This window comes from Juglans microcarpa x Juglans regia, chromosome 8D, assembly GCF_004785595.1.
Source record: "Juglans microcarpa x Juglans regia isolate MS1-56 chromosome 8D, Jm3101_v1.0, whole genome shotgun sequence".
NCBI classification, from domain to species: Eukaryota; Viridiplantae; Streptophyta; class Magnoliopsida; order Fagales; family Juglandaceae; genus Juglans; species Juglans microcarpa x Juglans regia.
The window spans coordinates 36,119,771-36,143,387 of NC_054608.1; the positions used below are offsets into that span (position 1 = coordinate 36,119,771).

General features: G+C 33.9%; 1 protein-coding gene and 1 long non-coding RNA gene across 4 annotated transcripts in view; both read right to left on the bottom strand.

Annotated features, from left to right (window-relative positions):
- Positions 1 to 18,046: 18,046 nt before the first annotated feature.
- LOC121243287 overlaps positions 18,047 to 23,617 on the bottom strand; it is a 55,861-nt gene continuing 50,290 nt past the window's right edge. For 2 of the 3 annotated variants that reach the window (XM_041141385.1, XM_041141384.1), the window contains exons 18-20: positions 22,039 to 22,139; positions 19,464 to 19,509; positions 18,047 to 18,408 (exon numbers count right to left, since the gene is read on the bottom strand). In XM_041141385.1, the coding sequence (XP_040997319.1) occupies positions 18,358 to 18,408; positions 19,464 to 19,509; positions 22,039 to 22,139 (198 nt within the window). In that variant the 3' untranslated portion in view covers positions 18,047 to 18,357. Of the gene's footprint in view, positions 18,409 to 19,463; positions 19,510 to 22,034; positions 22,140 to 23,617 lie in introns of all 3 variants that reach the window. The other variant, XM_041141386.1, reaches the window with a different exon arrangement.
- LOC121243288 lies at positions 22,806 to 23,612 on the bottom strand. Its single transcript, XR_005936097.1, has 2 exons — positions 23,204 to 23,612; positions 22,806 to 23,133 (listed from the first exon to the last, which is right to left on the bottom strand). It is a non-coding gene; the product is annotated as an uncharacterized LOC121243288 (long non-coding RNA).

Here is a 23,617-nt window from a genome sequence, read left to right on the forward strand (position 1 = left end):
CTCGTTTGCTTCATTCAGAGCACTTCCATTTGGATCCCCAAATTAGGGTTTGGATTTTGGGATGCTATAGTAGATCCTCATATTTGGAGAGCCACTGTGCATTCCATTTCCCATTGTTTATTATTACGACCTTTATTTCTCTCTTCAGCCTCTCGTGTTCAACTCTTTCGCGCACCCTACTTGTCCATCCACGATAGCCCCTCCAATCGACTTCTCCGGTAAGTTTCTGCCTTAACTCCTACACGCACAAACTCACACACACTTTCTCTCACACATGGGAATGCTATGAGAGAAACGGATTCTCGAATTCATTTTTACTCACTCTCGCATAGCCTAGTGTTTCATTGGTGATTCCTGAGCCATATGATGAAAACCCTAGCTTTACTCTTTTTGGGTCTCTGTCTGTGCTTGTCTAGGTTTTCTATAACTAATATTTTGTTTGTAATTTGGCAAGATTTATGTTCAATCAATTCAGTTGTCATTTGATTTTACATCATGTTTTATTTGTACTTTGTGCAATTTGTGTGATTTGAGATTTCTACTGTATAAGTATTTGTGCTATGTTCCTTGCCTTGGCTTTTCTGTGATTACTGGTTTTTCGTGATTTTGTGACAATTTTCACTATTCTTTGATAAGTTTTTGTAAACTCAAGCAATTTGGACAAGCTCAGACTTGAATTTGCTTCCATTGTAGTTATGATATTTGGCTTCCACAGTTGCTATGATATTTGGCATAGACATTTGTGATTTGTTGATTCCTCATTTATGTTGTTGGGTCTCTAATTCTTTGAATAATTGGTTATTTGCTTTGTTCTTGAGTTATAGCTTTGTCTTTTGTAGCTTTTGGTGTTGATATACACAGGTTGTTGTTGAGGTTGTATTTGTAATATAATGAGGTTGTGATAATGGTTGAATTGAATAATGGGAGTGTAAAATCAGCAGGTATTGTGAATAGGGCTCAGTCGCTATAGCAGGGTAACCGGGATGACCATATTTATTATAAAAGTTTCACAAAGACAATTGAGATTAAATGTTTTGTAGCCATTCGAGCTTGTGCTCATTTCCTACGCTTGAAATTAGACCATTCTGAGCCCCATGTTTTTCAGTTTTAATACTTGGTTGTGGTATTTGGCTTTGTTAATTTCTTTTGTGCTGTGATATATCCACGCTTAACATAATTTTCTTCTTGATTAAAAATGTCAGCCCCGATTGCTATATATCCTAACTTATTATGTGCTAAAAGTGCTTTATTCATTGAATCGTTGGCTATTATATTTGACTTTGTTAATTGCTAAGAACATATGGTATACTTTTGGCGGCCCCTTATGGTGGAGAATTCACCAGCCACGCTGTTTTTTTTTTTCTTGGATTTGTTGGTTGGTTTTCTTTTGGTGTTGTGATATATCCATGCTAAGATCATTTTTTCTTGATTAAAAATGCCAAGGCATTGTACTTAATAGCATAACTTGTTATGTGCTTAAGTCCAGATTTCTTCATTGAATCATTGACTGTTGTAGTTGGCTTTGTTAATTGCTAACAACATATGATATATTTTTGGTAACCCTTTGTGGTGGAGGATTAATCCACTAAGCATGTTTTTTTTTTTTTTTGAGTTGTTGGTTGACTTTCCTTTTATGTTGTGATATATCTGTGTTCAGCATCCTTTCTTCTTAACTAAAAATGTTAATCCCTTGTGCTCAATATCATAACCTGTTGTGTGCTAAGTGAATGCCTTGTTCATTGAGGCCCTGTTTGGATGTTGAGATGATCTTAACGCATCTCATGTTATCTCATCTCAACATCCAAACACCACTAAAATACAAATACTTCTCAATTTAAAATTTTGATTTTTTTATCTAATAATTACTTAATCATTATAACTTTTTCAAACTTCCAAACAAAACACAAAAATCAATTCAACTTTTTCAAATCCCAAAACAAAAATTATATTATTTTAACTTTATAATATTTTTATTCAACGTTTTTTCTCTTTTTTTCCAAAACCCTATAAAAGATCCTAATCAAACAATTTTACTACTATTCACAAACTATTTTAATACTAGTAACAAATTTCTCATTTCATCTCAACATCCAAACGAGGCCTGAATCATTGGCTGTTGCATTTGGCTTAATTAATTGCTAAGAACAAATCGTATACTTCTAGCTGCCTCTTTTGGTGGAGAATTAATCCATTAAGCATGTTGTTTCTATTTTTGGATTTGTTGGTTGGCTTTCTTTTTGTGTTGTGATATATCTATGCATAACATTATTTCTTCTTGTTGTTGCTTGTTTGTTTGTTGGGCTATTTTTCCCTTTTGGCAATGATGATGTCCAGCTTCGTTGAGGACAAAGGGAATTTGGCACATACTCCACAGTAAGGTAACTTAGATGGCCAGTATCTATTTGAAGTCTACAAATATTCGCAATCGATTGTTGTAGCCATTAAGGACAAAACCACTTCCTTTATATCACTATACTTTTCCTAAGCCATTTTGTAAAATGTTGTCACCATTGATTTTGAGTTTCTAACATGTCTAAATTCTTTCATTGTCTACAATTTTATAGAGATAGATGGAAATATGTTCTTACGAACATCCTGAATCAAGACCCTAACACTGATCACACTTTCTTAAGTCAAACTCAATATAGTTCAGTGTTGGTGGAAGACTCTCCACCCCTACCCCAAGTAAAGGTTTTAATAACAAAATTAAACAAAGGGCTGCCAACTTCATTTAGGAGGAAGACAAACTACTTGTCTCCACATGGTTAAATACTAACTTAGATGCAATCCAAGAGACTTGTAAAAAGCTAAGTCTAAATTTGTGGAGATGGAATCGTCTTCACAAATGTTGACCACTTTGGATAAATACCATCAACAAGGTAGTACTCCATAGTATAGTCATTACCATTATTTGAGTAATTAACTGGAGGAGCACGCTCTTGGGAAGTTGAGTGAAAATAAAAGATCTCTCTAGCATATTAATATCATTATGAGAACCGGGTAATTCAAAAAAGGCATGTCAAATCCAAAGATCATATGATGCCACCGATTCTAATATAATAGTTGGTTCACGACTATGACACGAGTATATACCTTTCCATGCATACGAACAATTTTTTCACTTCTAAAGCATGCAATCTAATGCTTCCTAGCATCCCTAGGAATTTACGTTGTTCAACAATAGTGATCAATCGAGCAATATCATTGGTATTTGGAGACCTCATATATTCATTAGAAAAAACATTTACGACTGCTTCCAAAAGTTTTTTTCAAGCTCTCTATTGCGATTTTTTCTCCAATCCATATGTATTCATCCTTAAAATCAGTAGTTACACCATATGCAAACATTCTAAGTGGAACGATTATCTTTTGCAGGGAAGATAGACCGAGTTTTCTAGGATTATTTCTTCTTTGGATGAAGTATGGCTCATAAGCCTCTACATCATGCTAAATACAAAGAAAAAGAGAACGATCATCTGAAATCTCCTTCAAAATAGATTCGAGCGATATATTGGTGATTTTGCAAAATAGTCATGAAATAGTCGTTCGTGCCCTTATATATGATCATGCCTAATGTACTAACCACGTTGACGAGTATCACTACGAGTAGATTTTAATCCTCCATCTTCATTGAGAACTATCTCCAACTCATCTTCAGAGTCTAAGTGAAGAAGGAATTTGTGAAAGAAAGAACGAGCCATTTAAAGACAAGAGTTCATAATGAGACCGGAATGAAAATTTTCTCTTAATCTTAAATAAAACTTAGGTTGGTCTGGATGTCAATGAAAGAATAGGCCCCGTTTGGTTCTTGAGATGAGATTAAAACCATCTTAGATGGTTTCGTACAAAGAGGATGTTTGTGTATCCAAATGGTTAGTTAAATCTATTTCACTTGATTTCATATGAGCTCTCTGTTTAATGAGTGAACATCACATGTTTGTCTTTTCTCCCTGTTTGCCTCCCATCCATGCTCATCTCCCCGTCTACCTACCTCTATTCTCTTCAATCTTTCACATTGCCTCCCTCCATTCCATTGAAGGCCAACCCTAACACGAAGCCCAACATCGTTTCCCACCGTTTCCATTTTGCATTGCACATTTCCCAAAGAACCGAGATTGGAACAAACAGTCGACAATGCCTTGTAGAATCTCGTATAGAGCAGCCGTCGTGGTGGTTGGGAAGCCCGCCGGTCCTGCAAAGCCAGTGATATATCCATGCTTAACATCTCTACAAAGGCAGTGATTGGTAAGACCATGGTTGTTCTTTATTTTACCCATGTGCTTAATTTGCCCAAATAAGTTTTGATACAATCGGTACCCAAAGATTCCCCTGCCCTCTACCCTATTGAAATTTTGGCACTGTGTACTTTATGGAGATTTTGTAATCTCTTCAATAGCGGCTGATTTGGAATATTGATATTTCATAAATTTTGTATAATTCGAATTAAATAAATTTGGAATAAACTAAAGTTGAGAATTTTCAAAGCTGAAATCAAGAATTATAATGGTATATTTCTATTGCTATTTTATGTTATCATTGGGATTTTTGAATTAAATAATTAAAAAATACAGTTTCTAATTTTCCAACTTATAACCTATAATTATTATTGTATTCTATATTGATAATAGATAGGAATGTTTATAATGATATAATTTTGTGATTTTAATATGTTTTTGGGTATTTCATTTAATAATTGATGTTAGTTAATTGAAAATATATTTATAAATAATACCCAATCATTAAAAACACTTTCTAATAATTGGTGGGACCCACCACTATATCAAATCTTCATTAAGAGTTAAAACCATCACATCTCACTTCTATATCCAAACCCACGCATTTTTTACAAACTAACTCATCTCATTTTAACTCAAAACATCTATCTATTATTCACAGATTTCTCATCTTATCTCATCTGACTATCCAGATGAGACCTAAGTGCTCTTATTTATACACCAAAATATTATCGTTTGAAAATATGACCATTAGAGAAATGACAAAAAATATTACCATTTGAAGAAGGAAAAAGTATTACAGTTGAGAATTCTAATCGTTACAAAATATTAACGTTGGAGAAGGCGAATTTTGACATAAAAAATTAAATTATTCTTAAAAACGTAATGCCCATTATTATCGTACCTGCAAAAAAATAATTTAAAATTTTTTGTTTAAAATATTTGTTAGACAGTAATAGTTCAAAAAAGAAGAAAAAAGATAAAAGATGGAGTAGTTAAGATTGTAAAGGGATGCGGGAGAAAAAAAATAATAAAAAAGAATAGAATATCATTTAATAGAATAGAGAAATGATAAGGAGTGAGATGTAGGATATTTTGGAAGGTTGAGAAGTTAAAATATGGAAATATGATTTTTGACTAAGATTTAAGAAAAAAAATTGGTCATCCCAATGTGGATGCTAATTTCTATAAGAAAGATGATTTATTATGTTACGTGCTAATTTCCATACAACATAATAAACATAATTTTAAAACTCATGTTTTCTTTGAAAAAAAAAAAAAAAAAGAAGTTAAGAATGGGCCACTTATTGTGACTAGCAGGTGGTCATGTTCCAATCACTAAAAGGATGGCTGGAAACCCATGGTGGCCAAAGTGGAGCAAGGTCATGTCCATCCTATGGTGGTATCAAGGCCACCCACGTGGAGGTTTCGGTGGCCCATCCTGGAAATTTTTTTTTTAACTTTTTTTTTAAGATTTAAAGAAAAATTAAAGTTGATAGGTGACAACTTTTGATTGAGCAATGTATATTAGATAATGGTGATGAAAATAAAAATTGACCAATAGTCTTATTTCTAAATGAAGGGGAGTATGACCAAAAGTACCTATTTTATAATGTACATATAAAAATAATAACTTATACCATTAATTTCATATATATATAATATAAAAACTTGTTTTTATGATAAATAATATATCTGTATTTTATTTAACTTATAACATTATAATATAATTTAGTTTCTTTACCATTGCTACTTGCTAGCAGGGTAGCTCCGATGAGGGAGAAAGTAGTAAACTGTAAAAGTCATGAATGATCAATCATAAGAATTTAGGGGAGTAAAAAAAATTAAAAAACCGGTTGAACAGACCCAACTGGGGGATTCGGTCCGGTTTGCTACCGGTTTTCATATTTTTAAAAATCAGTTTGAACCGAATTGGACTGGTATATATATTTTTTAATTTTTTATATTATAGAAATTTTCTATTTTCTATTATATATATATTATATGCTAAATTGTTAATTAATATAACATGAAGTTTTGACCTTACTATTCTTATCTATTAATCTTATAACTAATAAGTTAATCTTACTAATAATGAATAACTTAGTCTCACTAATAAGTTAGACACTACTTATATTATACTAGTATAATAGATACTAATGAATTAGTAATTTTTAATAATAAATACTAAAGTCTAACAATTAAGTTTAGTATTCATGAAAAACATGTGTAAAAATGGTAAACCAGAAAAATTGAAAGTTTCGGTTTCGGTGATGGTCCGTATCAGTTTCAAAATTTGTCTAAAACCGGACTGAATAGGACCAATTACACCCCTACATAAATTTAAGGTGCAATCAAAGACAATAATGCTATCTTCAATATCTACAAATTATGTACATCCTCCAGAGAAGATACAGGAAAATTGAAATTTTACTAAACAAGGGGGAGTCTTTCCATCTCGAACTACTTTCCATTCACGAAGTGGCAGTGGTATTGAAATGGAAAGTCAACCCAATATAGCTGTTAGAGAGAATGTGTAGGCAAAAGTCTCAGAGGGAAATGAGGTACCTGATAGCATGGACCTAGGTGTCATTGATACAGATAAGGTCTCTACTAATCCTCACGAGGATCCCAGATCATGCATCAACTTAGTAAGTTCTACTAATAATTTCCTTATGGATCATAAAAATACTGATGCTAAACCAGCCAAGAATACCAGGTGGAAGAGACGAGCAAGAGGGAACTTTTTATTAGAACAAAATGCTCTTGTAAGTATGGACACAATAATCATGAAAGGAAGTTCGAAAAAGAGAGAGATTTTTGTTTGTGTAGATGTTAGTTTGGACAAATCATCTTCTAAAAAGTCTAAAACTAGGTTTACTCATGAAAGGAGCATAACTCACGTTAGATTGGTAGAGGCTGCTGGGCAACTCCACAGGTAGCAATGAATTGCTTAATGTGGAATTGTTGAAGGTTTGAAAACCTCAAACACTTAGAGAACTCTACCATTTGGTGAGAAAACAAAGTGCCCAAACATAGTTTTTCTCATTGAAACTAAATGTAGGACGAATGTCGAAAATGTAAGAAATCATGCTAGGTTTGTTCAAAGTTTTGTGGTGGATAGGGGTGTAAAAAAACCAGTGAACCGGTAAACCAGACCGGACTGGACCGAACTGGTAGGTTGTGTCCAATATCGGGTTCGGTTCGATCCGGTATCGGATCCATTTTTTTCAAAACTGGTCAAAATCGGTTTGGTTTCGATTTTCCTTTTTCTAACACCAAACCAAACTAGACCGGACCGGTTCATATATATATTTTAATTTTTTATACTGTATAAAATATTTTTTATATTATATATAATTTTGTATTATATGATAAATTACTAATTAATATAATATTAAATTTTAAAATACTATATAAATAACTATATATTATTACTATAATCTATTGTATTAGTAGTTATACTAATATCATACCACTATATATTATAATACTAGTAGTAATGAAATGTCCAAGGGACGTTAGCCCAGTGGTGACAAAATATATATGCTAATTTTATATATAGATAGAAATAAAAATAACACAACTGTATTATAAAAAAAAGTATATTTTCTTACATTATAACCTAATTGCAAAAAAAAAAAAAAAAAAAAAAAAAAAAAAAAAAAAAAAAAAAAAAAAGAAGAAATGTCAAAGAAAACAAATAATATATGCAACAACCATAGCAATATATATACAAAAGAAGTTTGATATAAGTTTACAAAATTAGTTTGATTTAAGTTTTAAACACGAAGTAAAGTTCATATTACAACCATAGTAACTAACATATTTCTTTCTCTTTTGTAGAATTAATTGATAAGATATTAAAATTCTTATGGCATTGTTGGTTCATCTGGTCTATATCTGCACGAAATTTGATTATCTATTCTTTTTCTGAGATTTCTTTGGCCATACTTTCCAAGAATGGTAGATGCTCCTGCAAAAAAATAAAAAAAATTACTATAAAAATTATGTTTTAATTTATAATTGTATTATTTGAATTGAAAAAGTTTTTAAAATGTAATATTATGTTACCTTGCCAGTATGATTCATAAAATGAAAAACTTGAGAAAGACAAACCTTAAAGCAAAACTCCAATGTGAATGCTATTGTTAGGAACCTCCTGCAAAAAATAAACAAAAAGTTAATCTTACACAATGAATGAAATGAAAAAAAAAAATACTTTAAAGCAAAATAAAAATTAAAAATAAAAGTATAGTACAAATTAAACTTTTAAGAACATGAAAGGAAAAAAGCCAACACTGCATCACAAAATCAAAAAATGCAACGCTGCATTATACCTGAAAAATTAACTTTACACAACTCAAGCTCCATAGAACAGATTTAAATTTTTTTTTATCTATACCAGAAAAACCAACTTTATAGCATCTTTATTTTAGAACAAACAGAATGACAAATGTTATTTTTTTATTTTATTGTAAGAATATACTATACAACAATCATAACATGCAAACCAAAAAACACACTGCACACCATACAACTTCACATTCATATACTTCTTTCAACAAATTTGGACTTTGATTGCTTTCTTTAAATCTTGTGCCATAAGAAAATGAAGTAATATCATAAAATCTGAAATTCAACAAATCTATATACAATAGAGGTCAAAATGAAAAACAAATAAATAGTTAATCTTCCACAATGAATGAAAAAAAAAAGGGAATACTTTAAAGCAAAATAAAAAATAAAAATAAAAGTATAGTACAGATTAAACTTTCAAAAACATGAAAGGAAAAAGGCCAACACTGCATTACAAAATCAAAAAACACAACACTGCATTATACCTAAAAAATTAACCTCACACAACTCAAACTTTATAGAATAGATTTAAATTTTTTTTATCTATACCAACAAAAACCAACTTTACAGCAAAAATGTAAATACAAGATTGCATGTGTAAATCACAGAACCAAAAACAAAAACCAACATCACATTATTAAAAAAAAAAGACACAACACTGTATCATAAGAAATATTATATTTTCTCACAAATATATGGATCATAGATAATCACAAATCTATACCCAACACAAATAAGCTATTCTTTTTAACAAAAAATAGCAAAAACTGAGAGTATCCAAACCCATAATATACAAACAAATATTTAGCTGCATGAGAGATAATCGCAACGCTGGATGATAAAAAAAAAAAAATCCATCCTTTAACAAAAAATACCAAAACTAAGAGTATGTTCAAAATGAAAAACTTGAGAATGACAAACCTTAAAGTAAAACTCCAATGTGAATGCTATTGTTAGAATCCTCCTGGAAAAAGCAAACAAAAAGTTAATCTTACACAATGAATGAATCAAAAAATAATACTTTAAAGCAAAATAAAAAATAAAAATAAAAGAATAGTACAGATTAAACTTTCAAGAACATGAAAGGAAAAAAGCCAACACTGCATCACAAAATCAAAAAATGCAACACTGTATTATACTTGAAAAATTAACTTCACACAACTCAAACTCCATAGAACAAATTTAAAATTTTTTTATCTATATCAACAAAAACCAACTTTACATAAAAAATGTAAATACAAGATTGCATGTGTAAATCACAGAATCAAAAACAAAAACCAACACCACATTATTAAAAAAAAAAAAGACACAACATTGAATGATTTTAATGAACACAATCTTTGTTATAAACAAAATACCTTAAAATAAAGGTAGGAAGAAAAGAAAAATGCAAAAAATCTGCAACATACAAATCCGAGAGAAAGATATAATTTTTTACAAAAAATACAGAAAATTTGGAACATGCAAACCCATAAAACACAAAAAAACTCATGGAAACCCATGAAAAAAAAGACACATTCTTAAAAAGATCCAAAAAAATACACAACCCAAAACTCAAAAACTACATGACTCCGAAGACCAACAAACACTTAAAAGCATAAAAAAAACAACACGAAAAAATAATTTTTTTAGCAAAAAATGGCAAAAACCGAGAGCATCCAAAGCCACAATATACAAAATACCCAACACTGGATTATAAAAACACAAACAAACATACTAGATGAAGGGACCGCATGAAAAATATAGGGACTCACATGAAGTTGGTGCAAAAAAAGAAAAAAAAATATCCCAACCTTGCAGAGAGAAGAGATTGTGAAAAAAAAATGATAAAAAATGCAAAACAAACACAATTTTTTTAACCAAAAAATACGACCAAACAACCCGGACGAAAACGAAGAAAAAAATCCTAACCATGCAGAGAACAAAACCGAAGAGACGATGAAAAAAAAATTTGGCAAAAAATATGCAAACCCAAATCATGCAATAAATGCCACAAAAAATGCGAACCAACAGTAGGAGTAAAAAAAACAACACGAGGGGGAAAAAAACCCAGAACAACCCCAATGTTGCAGAGAACAAAAATGCAAACCAATAGTGCGAGGGGAAAAAAACCAAAAGAATACAATTTTTTTACCAAAAATGCGACCAAACAACTAGAAAGAAAACCAAAAAAAAAAAAAAAAAAACCGTCTAGAGAACAAACATGAAAAGACCGTGGGAAAAAAAAAAATTTGACAAAAAATGCAAAAAAAACATACAAACTCAGATCATACAAAAAATGCAACCAAAAATGCGAACCAACAGCAGAAGGGAAAAAAAATCCCACAAAACAACCCTAATGAAAATGAAAAAATGCAACAAAAAATGCGGACCAACAGCAAGAGGGGAAAAAAAACCCACAAAAAAATCCGAACGAAAACGAGAAAAAAGAAACCCAACCTTGCAAAGAACAAACCTAAAGAGAAACTACAGAAGTCAAAACACAGAGAAGGAAGAAGACGAAAATTAACGGCCAATAGAGAAACCGACAGAAAACGGAAGAAGAAAGAAGAAATAGAGAGACGAAGAAAAGGCGAAGAATAGAAGATAAAAGAAAGAGAGAGAAGATAGAAGATAAAAGCCAAATGAAAAGGCAGAAGAGGAAAAAAAAAACATGCAGCCCCTGACACCAACAAGATAAAAAGACCAAATCATCCCTATGTAAACAAATACAAAAGCATAAAACAAAAAAGGATAGAAATATCAAAACATCTAAAAAGGGAGGCAAACAAAAAGTCGGAAAGAAAAACAAAATGCAAAACCTGCAACCTCTGACACTACACAATAAAAAGACCAAATTATCCCTATGTAAACGGACACAGAAGGAAAACATAAAAGGATAGAAAAGTAAAAACACCTAAAAAGCGTATGGAATACACGAAGGACGACAATTTTACTGTTCACATCCATCGGCACTTATTTATTCACTATAGATACTATAATATATCATTATATTATATATTGTAATATATCACTATAGTCTATAATACAATTATAATTTATATTATAATATACTACAATATATTATCATTATATTATTATATACAATAGTATATAAACTATATTATATATACTATATAATATATCGAAAAAACCTGACTGGAATCAGTAAAATCAGAAGTACCAGTTTAGGAGTATAATTGGTGTAGTATCGGTTCTTGAAATCTTAAAACCGATATATACTGGTTTGGTTCTAAAATATATCCAAAACCGGACCGAATTGGACCGATTACACCCTTAGTGGTGGATAGTAGAGGGTGGAATAGTGGTTTAGCATTCTTTCGAAAATCTCAAATGCAAGTAGAATTGGATTATTTCACTCAAAAGCACAATATTATTAAGGTCACCTTGAATGAGAATGGGAGGAAATGGTTACTAACTGGTTTTTATGGCAACTTGTGATTGCTAAAAGAACAGAAAGCTGAAGGGTTACTTAGAGGTTTAAAACCTCTTGATAACACTATCTAGATGTGTATAGGGGATTTCAATGAGATACTTAAACAAAATGAGAAATATGGAGGAGCTGTTAGACCTTATGCTCAAATGGGACATTTCAAAGAAGCTATTGAGGAATGCAGTTTAAGTGACTTGGGCTACCAATGGGATAGATTTACTTGATGTAACAACATAGTGGGAAGTAAATTCACCAAAGAAAGACTTGATAGAGCACTTGGCAATTCTGAGTGGCACAATCGCTAAATAGAAACCAGTGTCAGACCATAATCTTATATTTATCTCTATGCATAATATGATGGGAACATGAAGAAGGAAATTGAGTACTTTTAGGTATGAAGTAAGCTGGGCAAAAAGAGGGAAGTGCAGTGACTTAATTAGTGAAGCTTGAACTTGTTCTACAGATGGCCTGGAAAGATGCAAAGAGAGTTTGGTTAAATGGAGCAAGGATGTGCTCATAAATTAGAAGGGAGTTGTTGAGGCTAAACTAGAACAGATCAAATACCTCCAAGGGGCTAATCTTGGCAATCATACCATGAAAATAAAAAAACTAAAGAAGGATGTAGATCTTTTGCTTGAAGAAGAAGATTTAGAATGAAAGCAAAGAGCAAAACAAATATTGTTGAAGGAAGGGGACATAAATACAAAATTTTCTCATATATGTGCTAATAAAAAAAAGGAAGCTTAATACTATCAATAACATCACATATGAGGAAGGAAATTCTGCTACTTCACCATTGCAAATAAGTCAACGTTTCCAGAACTTTTACCAAGAGCTTTTCGCTACCTCATATCCTGAACGTATTGAAGATTGCCTGCAACCTGTATGAAGTAGTCACAGAAGAGATGAATGGGAATTTTGTAAAACAGTTCACTACCACAAAAGTCCAAGAAGCTACTTTTCAGATGAATCCCTTAAGTTCTCTTGGCCTTGATGTTTTTCTAGTAGCATTTTTCCAAACCATTGGAACACAATTGGTCAAGATGTTTGTGCAGTAGTACTGGAAGTTTTAAATTCTGATATTTGGACAGATGACACAAATGAGACTTATATAGCTCTAATTCCAAAGATCAAAACTCCTACAAAAGTCTTTGAGTTCAAACCTGTAAGCCTCTACAATGTGATGTACAAGATAATAGCAAAAGTTCTGGCCAATAAACTGAAGTTCATCCTGCCAGTGATCATTTCTCCAACCCAAAGTGCTTTTGTTTCAGGAAGATAGATATCAAGCAATGTAATTGTTGCCTATGAATCAATGCACACTATGCAAAGTAGAATGAAAAGGAATGTTGGTCACATGGTTTTGAAATTGGACATAAGCAAAGCATATGATAGGATTGAGTGGAGGTTCTTGAGTGATGTTATGGAAAAGATGGTCTTTGCTAGTAGATGGATTGATTTAATCATGAAGTGTGTCTCTACTATATTTTATTCTCTTATTATAAATGGAGTTCCACAAAGAGCTTTCAAACCTATAAGCGGCATTAGGCAGGGTGATCCTCAAGCTCAAAAGCTCTTAGTGCACTTCTCAACTTGAGCTCAAGCTCGAGCTCATGCAAAAAAGGAGCTCGAGTTGTCTATTTATTTTTTATTTTTTTTGACAAGATTTAATAATTAATAAATTAGATAAATAAAAAATCTAATATTGAATTTGTACAACTAACAAGTAAAACTTCTATCGAATTATAAGATTTTAAAAATCTATAAGTAATTAATATGTAGCTAGTTGATATTTATCCATAATAACAATATATTATATGCCTATATAAATTATTAATACATACATATAATATGATAGCATATATCTATTTCATATATGGTTCCCACATATTAGTATATGAAATTATTAAATCTTGTTGATTAATTATTGTACAAATTATAAAATATAGATATAAATCATATTCAATATATAGGCAAAAGTAATTAGGTTACATATTATATATTTAATTATAAAAGTGTTATACTTATATTATTAGCTAATAGTATGTATATATATATACATAGGTGTATGTATATATTTATCAATATATGAATGAGTTTTAATTGAGTCGAGCTAACGAGTCGACTCAAGCATAAACGAATAGGTCTTAACGAGCTTTAGTTGAGTCGAGTCGAGTTTAGTCGGGTATGTGTCATTTACTAATTGAGCAGGTATCTGCTTTCACCATCAAGCTTTTATTTTTCATGAGTCGAGTTCGATTCGAGTTTAACCGGATGAGTACTGAGCGAGCTATCAAACAGACTGATTCATTTACAACCGTAGAAACATATAAAAAAAGCCTCAGGCCAAAGATTAAATAAGGTCAAAACCTCAATTTTCTTCAATAGTAATACCAGAAAAGTTGCTAAAAATATCATCACCTTCATAGCAGGCATTCGATCCACAGGATCTTATGAAAAACATCTTGACCTGCCAGCATTGGTTGGAAGATATCGTTCTAAATCATTCAGGGGCATACTGGATAAGGTGAGGAATAGGATCAGTAATTGGAAAATAAAGTTCCTTTCTCAAGCTGGCAAAGAAGTCTTGCTTAAATCACTAATACAGGCCATTCCAACTTACTGTATGGGAGCTTTCAAACTTCCAAAAGCTTTACTGCAAGAAATTAACAAGCTAATGCAGAAGAAAATGAAAGAAAGCTTCATTCCGTTAAATGAGGTCAAATGGGAAGGGCAAAATCAACTTGGGGGGGGGGGGGGGGGTGTTCGTGGATTTAGAGATTTTAAAAATGTTAATATTGCAATGTTGGCAAAGCAATGTTAGAGATTGCTGCAGACCCTTAACTCACTAGCAGCGTGAGTTCTCAAGCTTAAATACTTCCCAAAGTTTGGTTTCTTTCCAGTAAAGATAGGTAGTAACCTTCTTCTTTCTTTTATATTCTTTTTTTCAAAATGTTTGGAGAAGCTTACTATCAGCAAGATCCCTTCTTGAGGAGGAGACTATTTGGAGAATTAGCAATGGTGAAACAACAAGGATATGGATAGACAAGGATCCCTCAACCTACATCCTTTAGGCCTCAAAGTGCAATTAGAATACTAGATGCATATGCTAATGTAGCTGCTCTCATTGATACAGACACAAAGCAATGGAAACTCAGATTGCTTAAGTAGGTGTTCTTGGTTGCTGAAGCAGAAACTATCTGCAAAATACCCCCAAGCCATTGCAATAGGCCTGATCAACTGATATGGAGGTGCACTGCAAATATAGTCTTTCACTAAGGAGTGCATACTATCTTAAAAGAGAATTACAAGAAAGGTTACAATCCCAAATGCAAGAAAGGATTTCTTATGGAGAGCTTGCCTCAATGCACTTCCCACCAAGTTAAGCTTGTTCAAGAAGAAAGTAGTAGATGATCCAAGTTGTCCTTTGTGCTTTCAAGAGCCATAATCAATTGAGCATGCTTTAGGGGAATGTACCTCAGTATGAGATGTTTGTGGGCAATGCTCAAGAAAAATTTAGAAGAGCAAGGTTATTAATAAGGGTCTTAAGGACACTATGGAAGCAATGGGAGAGATGCTAGATAAGGAGGAGTTGGAAGAAATGGCAGTAATGTTATGGAGGATCTGGAAGAGGATGAATGATTATGTTTTTAAGCATGTTTTCACTCACCCTAATACTCTGGTGAAGCAATCAACCTAGCTACTGCAAGATTTAAAAGAGCTGGCCTCTAAGGTGACAAACAAGGCTAAAAACTCAACCAGTCAAGAAGGTGGCTAGGAGGCTCCTCTAAGGAAAGTTTTTAAAATCAATGGGGATGCTGCGTTAGACAGTGTTCAGTGCAAGGTAGGGATTGGGTTCATAGTGCATGATTGGGATGGTAATATTATGGCTACAATGAGGATGAAAAGAGTCTTGTTCCCAAACCCATTCTTAGCAGAGACTTATGCAACTCTCCAAGCAACTCTTTTCTGCATTGATTTGGGATTGAGGAAAGTAGTCTTAGAGGGAGATGGTCTCAAGGTGGTCAAGGCTATCCAAGGATCAGAAGCATGCTGGACTAGCATAGGAATGCTCATTTTAGACATTAAACAAATGCTCAACAGTTTTGATTAGTGGTCAGTTAAATACATCAAAAGGAAAGCGAATGTAGTTGCTCATACTTTAGGAAAAAATGCTTTAGGCATTACTGACTTGATTATTGATATAGAGGAAACTTCCCATTGTATTCAATCTCTATTATAGAGGTTATATCAATAAAGTTTAATTTGATTTAAAAAAAAACTCCCAAAATCATCTCCCACTTCAAAACCCCAGCCTCCTGAAATCCATCCCCATCTGTCCCTTATTCCCATTTCGGCATATGAACTCCGACGAGGACATCGTGGACTAATAGTAACCCTGACCAGTATTTCATTGGGTATGCTAAATACAATGGAAAATTGGTATGGTTTGATCACATGTATTAAATTGTCTTTTACTGCATTATTTCCTCCTTGAGATACATCGATGCTAAAAACGTTAATGCATTTTGGCAATTGGAGCATAACACGTCAGTGCATTGTCATATAACCAAGTTTGTTTAAGCTTGTTTTTTATCCGCAATTTTTATTGACAATTTTGTATATTGTGTACAGGTAGAGGTGCAATGCAACTTCTTTTGCTGGATAGATAGAAGAAAGTTTTCTCGTGGGTTCGGGGTCCTACCTTCTCCCCGAAACCACCCCACAAAAAAATCTGTGGCTTCTCTAACTGAGTAGCAACACTAACATGTGGGGAAAAAGAGATGTGTAAGTTGGAGGAAAATACTTTGAATCAAGGTTAACATACCACCCTTGGATAAATATATTCAGTTCCATCCAGCCAACAAACATATTGATGCACAATGGTTATGCTAAAAAGGTGACAGAGGCATTGAGAGTGTATGAGATAGTTTAAAGATACAACAATGACCTCTATATGGATTTTCTTTGTTTCTTTACTTGAACCATGAATTGGATTTTCTTATTTGCTATATAACATAGACATGATGGATTGGGTTACTTACAAAACAAAAAAAAACATATATATTCTGGGTTGGATTGTGTATAACCCTATTTTATGTTAGATTCATCATCAATGGGCATTTGGCTTGCAACTCGTTTAACACCACCAATAACCATGTCATTTAATTCTCCAACTGTACATGGGAGACATGTCGATTGTCTCCACGAGCGTATGTACATTAAGCTGCACGTTGTTTAATGATATATCGCAATCTACTTATCCAAAATATAAATATAATGTGTTGTAATCTACTTGTCAAAAAACATAAATGACAGAGTTATCGGCATGCTTGGCCCTTCAATCTACTTGAGGGTTAGCATAATGAATCATTTGTTCTGTTGATTATGGGAACCAGGAAGGGGAACAGGAGCAAGTTCTATGCACCCCAATCGACTCCGTTTGCAATGTTATGCATTTTATTGTTATAAGGTCTTATTTATTTTGTGGATATTATGGCAGAGCTTTAGCACTCTTAAGAAACAATCTACCTGACCAAATAGTCGTTCAACGCAGAGGAGAGACTGTTTGCTCTAGGAAATTGCACAGCTTGCAACGACCATGTTGTCCTTACACACAGATCTCGACACGGTTTAATTATGTTTTATATATAACTAAAATCTTAGGCTTTGAAGTATTCTTCGTTTAATTCAGTCAAAATTTTAGTCTTCTTCATACAAGCCTATGAAACACATCTTTGGTTGTTTAGAACTGAAATTGGCATATGAAGATAGCAATGTAGCAGGGGAAAAGGGACGACAGTGATTTAGTATCCAAGGCTTAACGGTAGATTGAATTAATGAGGATTTGGTGTTGCGTTCAGCTTATGAACCCTCCTCCCCCCATTGTCTCGACATATTAAGCCCCCTTTCACAAAGTTTTCTCTCGGATTTCCAGGAAGTGGCCACAAATTACTATGGCATAAACAAGAGAGAAGGGGGGGGGGGGGGGGGGGGGGGATGCATTTGAGAGCCAGAATGAAAATGAAGAAATTACTTTGGACATCGACAATTGGGAACAAACAAATGTGCATAGGCGGATGCATGAACACAATGTGTGCACACCCCCCGAGAGAGAGAGAGAGAGAGAGAGAGCATGGAGGTAAAAAAAAAAACTGTTGCATTACTCTTGGCGATTACAACTCAAACTCATTCCTTCTTATAAATACTAATGGCAAACAGAAGCCACCCTATTAACTTTGGCAGCCACCCAGGAAAACAACTGCGTAACTAGAAAGCCACAAAACCATATTCTTTCCGAGTTGAACTTTGCTGTAGAATATATGTACGCTACTTGTTAAAGAATAGACCCCTCTTCTTTCCTTTTCTTCTCTCACCAGCCTGAAAAGAAAAAAATTTACATTGTGAGAAGGACAAGTCAAGCCACCTCTTAACCCAAGTTAGCTTAATCCAAAATTGACTGGATCCAGTTTGTGGACAATGTCAAATAACCAAAAGATACGCAATTAATGGAAGCATAATCTCTTATCCCACCAACTGCCAAGGTAAGAAGCATACATAATAAATACATAACAAACCTACACCATTCTAAAAACTTGTGAACTAATCAAGAAATCCTCGTTTATAAATTTTTCAACACTATAAAAATCTTAAGCAGTCTTTCTGAAAAATAAAGATACCCAGAAGTCACCCAGTTGTTTTTAGGGATTTAAGGCTTGTTGACGTAAAACATGATCACCCCCAATGTGGCCCTTTGCTTTCTCCTACCCCTTTTCTCTCGTTTTTTCATCTGTTTTTTATCAGTATTCTTTCTTATTTTTGAGAAGTATTGTCTTCTCTATCCTCTCTTTATCTTTCTTCTGTTCTCAATATTATATTTTCTCCTCCCCCACTCAATTTCTCAACTATCATCTCTGAATTTGAGACGAAAACACACAATGTGGCCCCAATATCTTTGCTTCTTTCTATACTTTCTCCCTCTCCACTTCCATCTCTAACCAGACAATTAATTGTCTGTTTGTGCGTGGGCCAGTACCCCCAACTGCTCCAGAGAGAGACACCATGGCACCCCAGAACCGAGACATCCCAGCAGCAGCATCTCCTTCTGTTTGTGGAACACGTCCCTTGGATTTCCCACTCGACAGATCAAGATAGTTCCGGTACTATAAGGAAATATGTAGGTAGCCCTAGATACACAACCAAATTAGGGGTCTCTACAAGTCCATTTATTCCTTGATGATCTGTACCTTGTAATATCAATGTTGCAATTGCAAGTTCCACAACATTTGAAAAAGCGCGCACACACACACACACACACACACACCTGTAGGTATATACAAATGCTATATTGAAGTAGATGCAAAGAAAGAAAAAATTAATGTTCTGTGTGGCCAAAAAATAAAAATAAAACGCAGATAGGAAATAGAAAATTATACCCTTAGGATGAATAATCTCAAGGTGAGCACAATGGTATCTCTAGAACTGCATGAGTAAAAAAAAAGGAGAAAAGCAAACAGTCATTCAAATTGAAAAAGAAAAACAAGTCATAAAACAAACCAAATTAAAGACAACAACAATTAAAAATTATTATAAATATAAACTACCAAACAAAGTTTAAAGGAAAAAAAAAAGGCTGCACCAGGTTAAGAGGCAAAGCATATAAAATTTAGATTTGTGACATCTATAATTACCCAATAACTAATTTGGAGCTATTCTCAGGAGGCAAGATAAATATATCCTTCCCGTTTGAAATTGACTATATCATAGCTGAGTGTCAATCAACATATGAAATACGAGAACTTGGAAGACTTTACACAGGCTGGGCGGGTGTATATTTACCTGCCCGCCCAATATATTAATATATATAGATATATAAATTTATGTTTTTAACCGAATCATTCTTGATTCCTCTCTCTCTCTCTCTCTCTCTCCCATTTCATTTGATTCTTTTTTTCATTCTCTTACATCTCTTCATCCTCAACCTGAAGCAAGCCCCCTCAGCCACGCAATGTCGTTTACAGCCCTCAGCCATGCAACACATGAACACATCGCCTCAGTGTCTCCTCCATTTCTCTCTGGTTTACAACCGTTAGCCACACAGCTCATCGACCTCAGCCATTTACAGCCTTAAGTATGTGACTGTCTGTCTCTAACTCTGTCTTTGTGTCTTGGTCTCAGTCTCTCAGTCTCTTTGTTTCCTTTCCATCTCTCTATTTAGAGGATCTCAAGCTCTCCACTGAGAGCAAGAAGCATCTCACTCTCCGTCTCAGCCACCATTTCAATTTCTTGATCTCATTTTCTCTGTCTCAGTCTTGCCTTGCCCAGTCAGGTGAGTTAGTTGGATTTAAAATTTTCGTGGGTTTGGAGTTAGAATTGAAATTTGTGGATTGTGGAGTTTGGATTGTGTGTCTACTGTCTCTTTTATGTCTGGTTTAGGGTTGCAATTTTGAAGTCCTCATTCAATTTAGGGGTCAAATGAAACCCTAATTGGATTTAGGGTTTCTGAACCCCTGATCAATTACAGTTTCACTAAGGGGTGGGGGCCCAGGCGTGTGGCCTCCCAATCCGCCAGCCATTCAATGGATACGGGTGGGCATGGGTTGGGACGGGTTGCTCTTGCTGATTTAGGGCGGGTAAATGACAATGACAGTAGAAAGATAAGCTAAAAATTGGAGAGGTATGAAGAAAGACTCTCACTCAGACAGGAGATGAGGATGATTTCTGCCCCAGCTCCATGAAGCCTGGAAGAGGACTAAACCTAATCGTATGCATGGTTTAACATAAGTGTACCCAAGTTTCTATGTCACTTAAAGAGTATTATTTTAAACCCCCTTTTCGCATGCTTTACTATAGCATATTTTGACTAATCAGAAATACTAATATCTGCGAGCCACTGACATATTCAAGTAGGATTTCTATTACTATGGAAACTTCCTATGGATAGGTATAGGACATGGATACATTTGACACTAAAGCAATTAATTATACATACAATTAAATCGAACCCAAAAAAAAAAAAAAAAAACTAGAAAAGAAATTTTAGAAGGGAAACAAAAACTAGAGTGTTTAGCGCATGACGACCAAAACTTTCCTCTAAAAAACACAGCAACTGATTAGCATAAAAGAAAGACCGCACTGGCATGCAACAAGTGACGCTTGAGTGCATGGAGCTCTTAATCTGAAACAGGACATAATATCCTGCCTTCTTTGCGTCTTTCCTAGGGGCTATGCTATTTTGTGCCTCAGTGTTTTAGAAAGCTTTCATGCTTAAAACATCAGGAACGTGGACATTAAAGGGCAAGGGATTACGATGGTGTATAAGCTGATATAAGATTCAGGTGTCATAAGTGATGGATTTTTCATAGATCTGGGCTGTTGATGCGTCTTTAATTTTTTATGGGTTATTTATGATGGATCCAAATAATGCAATTTTTTTAAAATAAAAACTGTAACTTTATTAATAGAAAAATACAGCAAATCAAATTAAGCTCCAAGATCTGACCTAGTCACAACCCATGCCACATGTGACATCGGTCTAAATTCCTACCTCGTTTCACGTTTCATGCTTATTTGAATTTGGAAGAAAAAATAAAAAGAGAAAAAAAAGTTAAAACCTAGCACATCTGACGTTTTGTTGGGCCTAGCCCACCTGCTGTACAAAAAATACTTACCGTAGAAGGGGGCATTACTTTTAACCCTTACTTTTCTTAGGTGTAATAGACCATCTAACTTTTTATGCTTGTTAGTTACCTTTCAATTCAAAAGCTTTTAAACATAAACAAAATTAATTTATCCTGATGTCCCTACCATATTGTAGTCACAGTTTTCATTGCACCTATATTGTGTCACATACTGGTATTGGTACTTAGGTTCTATCAACATTAATTGTTCTATAGTGATTTTCTTTCAGTGGGAATCACCACCACATACAGTAGGCTGCACAAATAAGGAACATGGTACAATAAGTTTACTTTATTTTAATTTTTTCTTTGAGAAGCACTGCTTACATACCTGCTAACATCGGTCGAGTTGTTATCAGCTCGTAAGATCTGCTCAACACCACCAGAGCCAGTTATTAAAAATTCTGAATGATGTCCATAGGGAATTGTAACCTGCAAAAAGCAAAAAAGAAGAAACTGAAATCAAGAATTACCAGAAACTTTATTTTGAATAGATTTAGCTTATATTTATAGTTGGCACCAATTTAGAGATCCCAATGGATCCAAAGACCAGTGACATCACAAAGATATAGTTGGCAAATTAATCAGTGTCAAAATATTAGCTTATATGTCAAAAATCCAAAAATCCTAACATCATCAACAAATCAAGGTATCTTGTTCCCTTCAATACCACATATGCATCTAAATGCTCACATTTACGTCTATGCATGGATGGATGTGGTTATGTGTTAGGTACCAGAGCATAAGTTCAATGCCAGGGCATGTAAGCCCTGTACGTTATACTCCCATAAAAATCATAGCCAAAGACTGATTAATGAAGAAATACGAACCAGCTATACATGCAAAGAATAACCAACAACCCAAATTAGTGATGATTTTTATCAGGTAGGATCTCTCATGAAGTGCACTTCCAACAAAATCAAGAAATTTCCAGTTTCATAGTAATGTTTTGCCGCTTCCCTCCACAAGGTATGAACAATTACTTTTTTTTATAAGTAACACTTTTATTAATAGAAATCTAGGCGAAACCCGAGTATACGTGGCGTATATGAAGAAGACAGCTAGTTGAGAAGAAAAAGAAATAGATACAAGGAAATCATAAACATTGAACCCATTAAAATTTATAGCCATTGTCCAAAGAAATAGCATGTTGAAAAAGAGGATTCTAAGCTCCTCCACGGAACATTCCTTATCTTCAGAACTCAGATTATTTCTTTCCCTCCAAATACACTACAGAAGCCATATGAAAATCATCTTCTAAATTGCTACAATTTGTGGAACACCATATAGACTCCAGCTGGCGAGGATAGCAGCTGCCCTCCCAGGCATAACCCATGTAAGTCCCACTCTATTGGAGAAATCATCCCACAGACCGCTGGCAACCTCACAATGAAGCAACAAATGGTCCACTGTTTCACCACTTTTCCTGTACATACAACACTGTTCACTTAAAATAATCTGCCATTTTTGTAGGTTGTCCATGACCAAAATCTTACCCAATAAGGCTGGCCATAAAAAAAAGCCTTTAAAGGGGACTTGCCCCAAATTTTCTTCCAGGGGAAAGAATTGTTCTTCTGATTGGCGGTGACATTATAGGAGTGAACGGGGAAAACAGAATCCACAATATCTTATGTAAGAGCCTTATCTCCACATCAAATATCATGCTAGAAGCTAATCCTGGAACCATCCCCCACCACAAATCTGGTGTGTCGAGAAAAAATCGTCCATCCCTTTCTAATGTTTTCCACAGGTCAAGAGGATCAGCTCAAGGGAACAACTTTAAGTAATGGGTGAGTGCCATAGTGCATAAGGACTAGACTTCTATAAAGCTGAATGAAAGTAGATACTAATACAATTTAAGCAGGCAAAGATCTTCATAAAAATATCAAAATGATTAAGCAAGAAACATA